The sequence below is a fragment of the Oncorhynchus keta genome, chromosome 1 (assembly GCF_023373465.1).
Source record: "Oncorhynchus keta strain PuntledgeMale-10-30-2019 chromosome 1, Oket_V2, whole genome shotgun sequence".
NCBI classification, from domain to species: domain Eukaryota; kingdom Metazoa; phylum Chordata; class Actinopteri; order Salmoniformes; family Salmonidae; genus Oncorhynchus; species Oncorhynchus keta.
In genome coordinates, this window is record NC_068421.1 from 19,892,171 (window position 1) to 19,903,897 (window position 11,727).

The following is an 11,727-nucleotide window of genomic DNA, read 5'->3' on the forward strand; positions in this document are numbered from 1 at the left end:
TTATATCCCCCACAAACCTCCTTTTACTCTCTGTTCCAGACGTTCTAGACGACCAATTCTTACTGCTTTTAGCCGTACCCTTATCCTACTCCTCCTCTGTTCCTCTGGCGATGTAGAGGTGAATCCAGGCCCTGCAGTGCCTAGCTCCACTCCTATTCCCCAGGCGCTCTCTTTTGATTACTTCTGTAACCGTAATAGCCTTGGTTTCATGCATGTTAACATTAGAAGCCTCCTCCGTAAGTTTGTTCTATTCACTGCTTGAGCACACTCTGCCACCCAGATGTTCTAGCTGTGTCTGAATCCTGGCTTAAGAAGTCCACCAAAAATTCTGAAATTTTCATCCAAAACTACAACATTTTCAGACAAGATAGAACTGCCAAAGGGGGCGGTGTTGCAATCTACTGCAATGATAGCCTGCAGAGTTCTGTCCTACTATCCAGGTCTGTACCCAAACAATTTGAACTTCTACTTTTAAAAACCCACCTCTCTAAAAACAAGTCTCTCACCGTTGCCGCCTGCTATAGACCACCCTCTGCCCCCAGCTGTGCTCTGGACATCATATGTGAACTGATTGTCCCCCATCTATCTTCAGAGCCCGTGCTGCTAGGCAACCTAAACTGGAACATGCTTAACACCCCAGCCATCCTACAATCTAAGCTTGATGCCCTCAATCTCACACAAATTATCAATGAACCTACCAGGTACCTCCCCAAAGCGAGCAGGCTTTTCTAATCGACCTGGCCGGGGTATCCTGGAAGGATATTGATCTCATCCCGTCAGTAGAGGATGCCTGGGTATGTTTTTAAAATGCCTTCCTAACCATCTTAAATATGCATGCCCCATTCAAGAAATTGAGAACCAGGAACAGATATAGCCCTTTGTTCTCCCCAGACCTGACTGCCCTTAACCAACACAAAAACATCCTATAGCGTTCTGCATTAGCATCGAACAGCCCCCGTGATATGCAGCTGTTCAGGGAAGCTAGAAATCATTATACACAGGCAGTTAGAAAAGCCAAGGCTAGCTTTTTCAAACAGAAATTTGCTTCCTGCAACACTAACTCAAAAAAGTTCTGGGACACTGTAAAGTCCATGGAGAATAAGAAGACCTCCTCCCAGCTGCCCACTGCACTGAAGATAGGAAACACTGTCACCACTGATAAATCCACCATAATTGAGAATTTCAATAAGCATTTTTCTACCGCTGGCCATGCTTTCCACCTGGCTACTCCTACCCCGGTCAACAGCACTGCACCCCCCACCGCAACTCGCCCAAGCCTTCCCCATTTCTCCTTATCCCAAATCCAGTCAGCTGATGTACTGGAAGAGGTGCAACATCTGGATCCCTACAAATCAGCTGGGCTAGACAATCTGGACCCTTTCTTTCTAAAATTATCTGCCGAAATTGTTGCCACCCCTATTACTAGCCTGTTCAACCTCTCTTTCGTGTCGTCTGAGATTCCCAAAGATTGGAAATCAGCTACGGTCATCCCCCTCTTCAAAGGGGGACACACTCCTGACCCAAACTGCTACAGACCTATATCTATCCTACCCTGCCTTTCTAAGGTTTACAATTGGCTCATTCATCCCCCTCTTCTCCCCTGTAACTATTCCCCAGGTCGTTGCTGCAAATGAGAACGTGTTCTCAGTCAACTTACCTGGTAAAATAACGGATAAATAAAACAAATAAAAATAAAAAAAGGTCTTCGTAAGCCAAGTCAACAAACAGATTACTGACCATTTCGAATCTCACCATACCTTCTCTGCTATGCAATCTGGTTTCAGAGCTGGTCATCAGTGCACCTCAGCCACGCTCAAGGTCCTAAACGATATCTTAACCGCCATCGATAAGAAACATTACTGTGCAGCCGTATTCATTGATCTGGCCAAGGCTTTCGACTCTGTCAATCACCACATCCTCATCGGCAGACTCGACAGCCTTGGTTTCTCAAATGATTGCCTCGCCTGGTTCACCAACTACTTCTCTGATAGAGTTCAGTGTGTCAAATCGGAGGGTCTGCTGTCCGGGCCTCTGGCAGTCTCTATGGGGGTGCCACAGGGTTCAATTCTTGGACCGACTCTCTTCTCTGTATACATCAATGATGTCGCTCTTGCTGCTGGTGAGTCTCTGATCCACCTCTACGCAGACGACACCATTCTGTATACTTCTGGCCCTTCTTTGGACACTGTGTTAACAACCCTCCAGGCAAGCTTCATTGCCATACAACTCTCCTTCCGTGGCCTCCAATTGCTCTTAAATACAAGTCAAACTAAATGCATGCTCTTCAACCGATCGCTGCCTGCACCTGCCCCCCTGTCCAACATCACTACTCTGGATGGCTCTGACTTAGATAACGTGGACAACTACAAATACCTAGGTGTCTGGTTAGACTGTAAACTCTCCTTCCAGACCCACATCAAACATCTCCAATCCAAAGTGAAATCTAGATTTGGCTTCCTATTTCGCAACAAAGCATCCTTCACTCATGCTGCCAAACATACCCTTGTAAAACTGACCATGTAAATGAGAACTTGTTCTCAACTTGCCTACCTGGTTAAATAAAGGTGAAATAAAAATAAAATTAATAAATATCTGAAAGACATAAGAAAGATCAGGATTTTGTATTTTTTTTTACCCATATTTAACAACCAAAAAATTTGCCCTAAACTACTTCTATATACATTTTCGTAAATGTTTTTAACTGGTACAGGGCAACCTTCAGACGAGTCTCGTGAGGCTTGTGTGCATCCTAGAGCAAAACATCTACTGACATGTACGTGGTTGTGAGGGTCTCACCTTTCCACAGAGGGGTCATATTAGTGTGTAGCCCAAACTGTTTGGTCGCTACAGACAGAAGTTGGCAGATCGGCGGTACTGACTTCGGCGGTACTGACTTGTGACGCTTGTGGGAGCAAAACGGAGAACACCATCGTGTTCATGAGAGTCTCATCTTTCCATAGAGTGGTGTACAGTGCTATCAGAAAGTATTCAGACCTCTTGACCTTTTCCACATTTTGTTAGGTTACAGCCTTATTCTAAAATGGATTAAATAAAGAAAAAAATATCATCTACACAATAACACATAATGACAAAGCAAAAACCGTGGTTTCAAATTTTTAGGAGATGAAAAAAAAATGTTTTAATGAAATATTCCATGTACATAATTATTCAGACCATTTTTACTCATTACTTTGTTGAAGCACCTTTGACAGCGATTACAGCCTCGAGTCGTCTTGGGTATGACACTACAAGCTTGGTGTAAGGAGTGCGCTGAGAGTCGGGAAGCAAGTACAGGGAGTGAGTGTTTTAATAAATAAACTAAACAATAAACACGAAACACAAACAACGCACCAACATGAAACAGAGTCAATAACACCGGAGGAAAGAACCAAAGAGGAGTGACAGATATAGGGAAGATAATAAAGGGAGTCCAGGTGAGTGTCATGAGGTGCTGGTGCGCTTGACGATGGTGACAGGTGTGCAGGTTAAATCAGCAGCCTGATGACCTAGAGGCCAGAGAGGGAGTATACGTGACACTTGGCACACCTATATTTGGGGAGTTTTTCCCATTCTTCTCTGCAGATCCTCTCAAGCTCTGTCAGGTTGGATGGGGAGCTGCACAGTTCTTTTCAGGTCTCTCCTAAGATGTTCGATCAGGTTCAAGTGTGGGCTCTAGCTGGGCCACTCAAGGACATTCAGAGACTTGTCCCGAAGCCACTCCTGCCTTGTCTTGGCTGTGTGCTGAGGGTCTCTGTCCTGTTGGAAGGTGAACCTATGCCACAGTCTGAGGTCCTGAGTACTCTGGAGCATGTTTTCATCAAGGATCTCACAGAACTCTCTTAATCTTTGCATCAGTCCTTGACACTTAAAAACATCCCCAAAGCATGATGCTGGCACCACCATACTTCACCGTAGGGATGGTGCCAGGTTTCCTCCAGATGTGATGCTTGGCATTCAGGCCAAAGAGTTCAATCTTGGTTTCATCAGACCAGAGAATCTCGTTTCTCATGGTCTGAGAGTCTTATGGTTTCTTTTGCCAAACTCTAAAAAGGCTCTCATGTGCTTTTTACTGAGGAGTGGCTTCCGTCTGGTCATTCTACCATAAAGGCCTGATTGGTGGAGTGCTGCAGAGATGGTTGTCCTTCTGGAAGTTTCTCCCATCTCCACAGAGAAACTCTGGAGCTCTTTCAGAGTGACCATCGGGTTCTTGGTCACATCCCTGACCAAGACCCTTCTCCCCCGATTGCTGAGTTTGGTCGGGCAGCCAGCTCTAGGAAGAGCCTTGGTGGTTACAAACTTCTTCCATTTATGAATGATGGAGGCCACTGGGTTCTTGGGGACCTTCAATGCTGCAGACATTTTTTGGTACCCTTCCCCAGATCTGTGCCTTTACACAATACTGTCTTGGAGCTCTACGGACAATTCCTTCGACCTCATGGCTTGGTTTTTGCTCTGACATGCACTGTCAACTATGGACCTTATATAGGCAGGTGTGTGCCTTTCCAAATCATGTCCATTCAATTGAATTTACCACAGGTGGTTAAGTTGTATAAACCTGTCACAGATGATCAATGGAAACAGGATGCACCTGCGCTCAATTTCAAGTCTCATAGCAAAGGGTCTGAATACTTATGTAAATAATGTATTTTGTTTTCTATTTTTAATACATTTGCAAAAATGTCTAAAAACCTGTTTTCGCTTTGTCATTATGGGTCTGAATAATGAGTGGTTAAGGTTAGGGCTATGGTTGTTTCCATCAACTACTGTATCATCAAGTATTCTCAGGCTTGCTAGAGAAATGTGAACTGCAGTGGAGCTCTGGTCTGAGCAGTGTGCTCTGACTCTGCCCATTACAACTTCGCTCCCACTGCTGGGCAATTCTTCTAGGGGGGGTGGACCATTCTTGGCACACACAGCAAACTGTTGAGTGTGAAAACCCCAGCAGCTTTGCAGTTCTTAACACACATTGGTACGCCTGGCACCTACTACCATTCAAAGGCACTTCAATATTTTGTCTTGCCAAATCACCATTTTATTGGCACATATACACAGTCCATGTCTCAATTGCATCAAGGCTTAAAAATCCTTCTTTAGCCTGATTGAAGTGGATTGAACAGGTGATATCAATAAGAGATCATAGCTTCCACCTGGATACAGCTGGTCAGTCTATGTCATGGAAAGAGTAGGTGTTCATAATGTTTTGTACACGTGCAGTCTATTTCTAGTTAACAGGCTGTTCAGTCTACCAAAAACAAAAATATTAATAATTATTATCACCATCAACAGTAAACAGAATGAGGTGGCTCACACACCACAAACACTGGACTAGCAAATAAACATCAACACACACACACACTGACTGCACAAACACTCAAAAACACTCCCTCCCAAATCCCTCCTTAAATACACTCCTGTTTATTTATGTTAGTAACAATGTAACTACATGGTATCTGGCAAAGTTTATGTGAAGTGAGACTTGTTTCACAGTAACAAAGAGAGACAGAGAGAGACCTGGTCAGAGAACATGGTCTGGTTACAGTATGTCCAGCTTGAGTCGTCAGTATTGGTCAGTACTCACTGCGACACTTGGAGCAGCAGCCCTTGTCATTCTCCAGAAGTTCCAGGGAGCGTGAGCGTTCTGTGACCGAGCGCCTCCGCACCCCCTCCTCCCTCAGGCGAGCTGCCTCCTCTTTAGCATACGCCCCCAACTCCTGTGTGTAGCGACCATACATCTGGAAGAACACACAGAAAGGGTTAAGGGAGAGCAGTACCAACTCCTGTGTGTAGCGACCATACATCTGGAAGAACACACAGAAAGGGTTAAGGGAGAGCAGTACCAACTCCTGTGTGAAGCGACCATACATCTGGAAGAACACACAGAAAGGGTTAAGGGAGAGCAGTACCAACTCCTGTGTGTAGCGACCATACATCTGGAAGAACACACAGAAAGGGTTAAGGGAGAGCAGTACCAACTCCTGTGTGTAGCGACCATACATCTGGAAGAACACACAGACAGGGTTAAGGGAGAGCAGTACCAACTCCTGTGTGAAGCGACCATACATCTGGAAGAACACACAGAAAGGGTTAAGGGAGAGCAGTACCAACTCCTGTGTGTAGCGACCATACATCTGGAAGAACACACAGAAAGGGTTAAGGGAGAGCAGTAGGTAACACACACACACAAACATATACAAAACATGCCATGTACTTAGAGCAAGGACTGGTTCTCACACGAGACAACCCTTTCTTCCATAACACTAGTTTACTTACACATACTGTAGAGGACATTTCTAGACATCTTGTTGAATGAATGGGTCCCAATGGCACATTGCAATGACAGTCTAAGTATGGTCTATGTAGATGGTCCATGTATAGTACTGTATCAGCCAGAACAACTGACCCTATCTACAGTGTATAGGACTGTATCAGCCAGAACAACTGACCCTATCTACAGTGTATAGGACTGTATCAGCCAGAACAACTGACCCTATCTACAGTGTATAGGACTATATCAGCCAGAACAACTGACCCTATCTACAGTGTATAGGATTGTATCAGCCAGAACAACTGACCATATCTACAGTGTATAGGACTGTATCAGCCAGAACAACTGACCCTATCTACAGTGTATAGGACTGTATCAGCCAGAACAACTGACCCTATCTACAGTGTATAGGACTGTATCAGCCAGAACAACTGACCCTATCTACAGTGTATAGGACTGTATCAGCCAGAACAACTGACCCTATCTACAGTGTATAGGACTGTATCAGCCAGAACAACTGACCCTATCTACAGTGTATAGGACTGTATCAGCCAGAACAACTGACCCTATCTACAGTGTATAGGACTGTATCAGCCAGAACAACTGACCCTATCTACAGTGTATAGGACTGTATCAGCCAGAACAACTGACCCTATCTACAGTGTATAGGACTATATCAGCCAGAACAACTGACCCTATCTACAGTGTATAGGATTGTATCAGCCAGAACAACTGACCATATCTACAGTGTATAGGACTGTATCAGCCAGAGCAACAGGTAGGATATATGAGAGAGGGGGAGGAAGAGTAGTGATGGGGGGGAATCGATATAGTTACATACCAAAATATAATGTTTTACGAAATATAATATTGCAATATTATTTTTGCACTAAGTTGTTGTACCTGCACCAAAACTCCAGTATTTTTCCTTCATAGCTTGTTCTCCATTTTCTTTTTAAATAGGTAGCCAATTTGTCTTCTGCACTTTTATTTCCATGACTGATCAAACCTCGTTTTCTCATGGCTCTCTCTTGTCCCTCTGCAGCAGATATATGATGAGCAGTATGTTTGTTCCTTGTACAAAGGAGTGGCTTCTGTCTATCCACTCTACCATAAAGGCCTGATTGGTGGAGTGCTGCAGAGATGGTTGTCCTTTTGGAACAGGTATTCCCAAACTGGGGTCGCAATGCCGTCGGAGGTAAGCCAAATAAAAATGTGATTCACATTTCAATTTTTATTTTTTATTATCTTCACATTTTCAAACAGTACATTTACATTTTCCAACGGGGCTGTACATTTGGGTGAGTTTTTTTCTCTCGAATGAGTAGTCTCGTTTCACTGCTAAAATTAAAATGAAACCATCTAATGTTCAGCGAAATAACAACACAATGTCAAATACAGGTAGCCTAGTCAAATAATTAACATCCAGTCACATTAACCGTTACTCTCTCACAGGAAACCTTCACTCTTGCACAGACATTTAGAAACAAAACATGACAATTTGAAAAATAAGCCACAGAGTGTTTGGAGCGAGAATAAAGACGACTTTCGAGTAGTAAGACATGTATAAAAGTAACAGATAACATTAATAAAAAGGGTCTAGAAGCATCTTATATGGTGAGCTACCGAGTGGCTAAGATGTGTGCTCCCTCTCCGGCCTCTAGGTCACCACTCCCAGCACACACGTTACAGACAGGCAAGCCCCATACTATTATGGAGGACTTAATTCTTCCTGCTGCCGTGGATATGACTGGGACAATGCTGGGGGAAAAGGACAAAAAAAACTATACAGACAATGCCTTCATCAAACAACACTGTTTCACAACGCATCAGTGACATGGCAGGAGATGTTTTGAAACAATTACTGCTTCGCATACAAGCCAGTGAAGTATATGCATTACAGCTGGATGAGTCAACAGACATGGCGGCCTGGCACATCTCCTGGAATATGTCCGTTACGTTTATGGGGTGTCAATTAAGGAAGACATCATCTTCTGCAAACCACTGGAAACCAGGACAACATGAGAGGATATTTTTAAAGTAATGGACTTTGGTGGTCAAGGTGTGCTGGTATCTCTACTGACAGAGCAAAAACCATAATAGGGAGACATAGTGGAGTGGTAACGCGCATGCAAGCAGTTGCTCCCGACGCCACTTGGGTACACTACAGTATCCACCGAGAGGCTCTTGCTGCCAAGGGAATGCCTGACAGCTTAAAAGACATTTTGGACAATACAGTGAAAATGGTTAAATTTGTTAGAGCAAGGCCCTTGAACTCTCGTCTATTTTCTATATTATGCAATGATATGGGCAGCGACCATGTAACACTTTTACAACATACAAGAAGTGCGCTGGTTATCAAGGGGCAAAGTATTGACATATTTTTTTTAATTGAGAGATGAGCTTAAAGTTTTCTTTACTGACCATAATTTTCACTTGTCTGACCGCTTGCATGATGATGAGTTTCACACGACTGGCCTGTCTGACTTGCCTAGTTAAATAAAGGTTAAATAAAAAATAAAAAATGTGGGTGATGTTTTTTCTCGCCTGAATGATCTGAATCTAGGATTACAGGGACTCTCCGCAACTATATTCAATGTGCGGGACAGAATTGAGGCTATGGTTAAGAAGTTGGAGCTCTTTTCTGTCTGCATTAACAAGGACCACACACAGGTCTTTCCCTCATTGTATACTTTTTTTGTGTGCAAATGAACTCAAGCTTACGGACAATGTCAAATGTGATATAGCGAAGCACCTGAGTGAGCTGATATAGCGAAGCACCAAGGAAGAGTCTTGGCGGTTCCAAACCTCTTCCATTTAAGAATGATGGAGGCCACTGGGTTCTTGGGGACCTTCAATGCTGCAGAAATGGTTTGGTACACCCCCCCCTCATACTGTCTCTGAGCTCTACAGACAATTCCTTCAACCTCATGGCTTGGTTTTTGCTCTGACATGCACTGTCAACTGTGAGACCTTATATAGACAGGTGTGTGCCTTTCCAAATCATGTCACACAGGTGGACTCCAATCAAGTTGTAAAAACATCTCAAGGATGATCAGTAGAAACGAGATGCACCTGAGTTCAATTTCGAGTCTCATTCCAAAGGGTCTCAATACTTATGTAAATAAGATATATATTTTTTATTTTTATACATTTGCGAAAAACATGTTTTCGCTTTGTCATTATGGGGTATTGTGTGTAGGTTGATGAGTATTTAAAAATTAAAAATAAACATTTTTTAAATAAAGCGTAACAAAATGTGGAAAATGTCAACGGGTCTGAATATTTTCAAAAGCACATTATATTGACGTATAATGTTAAATTATTATATGAAGTTGCCAAACTTTTAAAGAAATGGCATTTAAATTGTCGTACATCATTAGATTACCTTCAGAATGCACTGTATAGGCTACATCATATACTTATAATCAAGTATGATGATGATAATAATAGTCATCATAATAATAATCATCATAATTGTAATAATAATAAATTATCATGCTTAATGTTCTACAAAACTGCCTAAAGAATGTTTTAATACATTTCATTTGTATGAATAATTGAAGTTTATCATAAAAATATGGAAATGACTCATATACTCTCTTATGTATCCTTCTTTACAATAAAGAATTAAGTGTCCCACTTTGCCAATCAATGTGTCCCAAAATACCAGTATGGACGGCAAAAAAAGTTTTTTGTATAGTAAAGTAGAGTTCTTAAGATATTTAGAACGGTATCATGATGGGGGTTATGACAATGCAATGATTATGTAAGGTGTTCTGGTGTTGTGCCGAAAAACCTCTCCCCTGCCAGAATCCCCCCCTTCAGATTTCCTTCATTTTGTGGCTACAGTCAAATACTTTCTGTGGCACACATCAGTCAAATACTTTCTATAGAACAAACTTCACGTCAGGATAGGCAACTGAAATTAATACTCAATGTATGTGTGTTAAACATAGAGGGAGTAAAATGTTGGCAAGCAATAAACATTTCAGAACAACTACTAGTCGAATAAGACATGGGAGAGAAAAGGAATTTTGACAAAGAGATTTATTTACAGACTAATACACTTTAAACAAATAGCCAAACCGAAAACTGCAGACATTACTAGTGCCTCCCCCGCGATCCAAAACGCCATAAAAACATTTTATATGAAGCGCAACTAAACTGACAACGGACTGAAGAGCAGAACTCTCTATACGAGCAAGAAAATCGCAGTAATGAAGAATTTAGTGTGTGCGCGTTCACGCGAAGGGGGGATTCTGGCAGGGGGAGATTTTCGGCACAACACCTGTTAGCACATTTTCAGAAAAGTTTCCCACTTTACCAATACTCACCTTATGCACATTGTGAATAATTTAACGACCTTAGACCCATTTCATGCAGTGTTTTAAAATACGCCCCCTACCCCTTTTAATAAATAAAACATATGTGAGAGAGAAATCATAAACCTCTTGTGACCTCTCATTTTACCAAACGTAAAAACCAGTCTAGGTGCGAGCCCAAAACTTTAAAGCCGTTCTCGACGTAAACACAGTGAACGACACTGGCTCAAGCAAATGTAACGGACAACAAACACCGATTTCACTGTGTTTCTTTAAATATATTTATACCTATTTTATTTAATTAGGCAAGTCAGTTAAGAACAAATTCTTATTTTCAATGACGGCCTATGAACAGTGGGTTAACTGCCTGTACCTTGTCAGCTAGGGGATTTGAACTTGCAACCTGCCGGTTACTAGTCCAACGCTCTAACCACTAGGCTACCCTGGCGCCCTTGAACTCGTTGAAGTGGCAAAAATGTAGCTGATGAACGCTCAACTGGTATTGTATATTGAGAGAACGGAGAAAAGCGTTTCTCAGCGAGCAACAAGTTAACTTACCAACGTTTGTTCATAATGTAGCCCCCGCTGATCGTCGCTGGACATGGCTGCGCTGTGTGGCTCGCGCTACCGGCAGAGAGGTGCGAGAGATGAGGATGAGGAATTCTTTTGAGGTAGGAGTGAGACTCAAAAGCTCTCTCTTGTCTGCTAGTGACAAGAACACTACGCGGATTAACGTGTCGTGAAGCTGATGACGTTCACGAGATGAACTCAAAAGTGCTGTTTAACAAAATTCCTTCATTTTATATCCCCAAATCTCTTCAATCCAGAGGCGGGACTTGTGCAATGGTGTGTAGTGCTTTAGGTGCGGGAGCGCCCCCAAAAGTTAGTGACTTCATTATTTCGCAATCAAAGTTTGCACCGATAGATGTAGCTTATTGAATATTATTATAGAATATTAATAAAATGTATCCTCCAATTGCAACGTCTGCCTATGCCCATACATGTTGTCTCAAGAAACGTATATTTTTAATACCCTCAAACATCAAGTTTGGTATACCAAGTTTGGCATACTTACAGTGCCTTCAGAAAGTATTCACACCCCTTTACTTGTTCTACATTTTGTTGTGTTACAGCCTG

The 11,727-nt window shown here is 42.5% G+C and overlaps 1 protein-coding gene across 1 annotated transcript in view; it reads right to left on the reverse strand.

Annotated features, from left to right (window-relative positions):
- The window catches only part of LOC118371084 (chloride channel protein 2-like), a 72,457-nt gene extending 61,080 nt beyond the window's left edge, over positions 1-11,377 (reverse strand). The window contains exons 1-2 of the mRNA XM_052517725.1: positions 11,149-11,377; positions 5,579-5,732 (exon numbers count right to left, since the gene is read on the reverse strand). Of these exons, the coding sequence (XP_052373685.1) occupies positions 5,579-5,732; positions 11,149-11,193 (199 nt within the window). The 5' untranslated portion in view covers positions 11,194-11,377. The remainder of the gene's footprint in view (positions 1-5,578; positions 5,733-11,148) is intronic.
- Between the last annotated feature and the right edge of the window lie 350 nt (positions 11,378-11,727).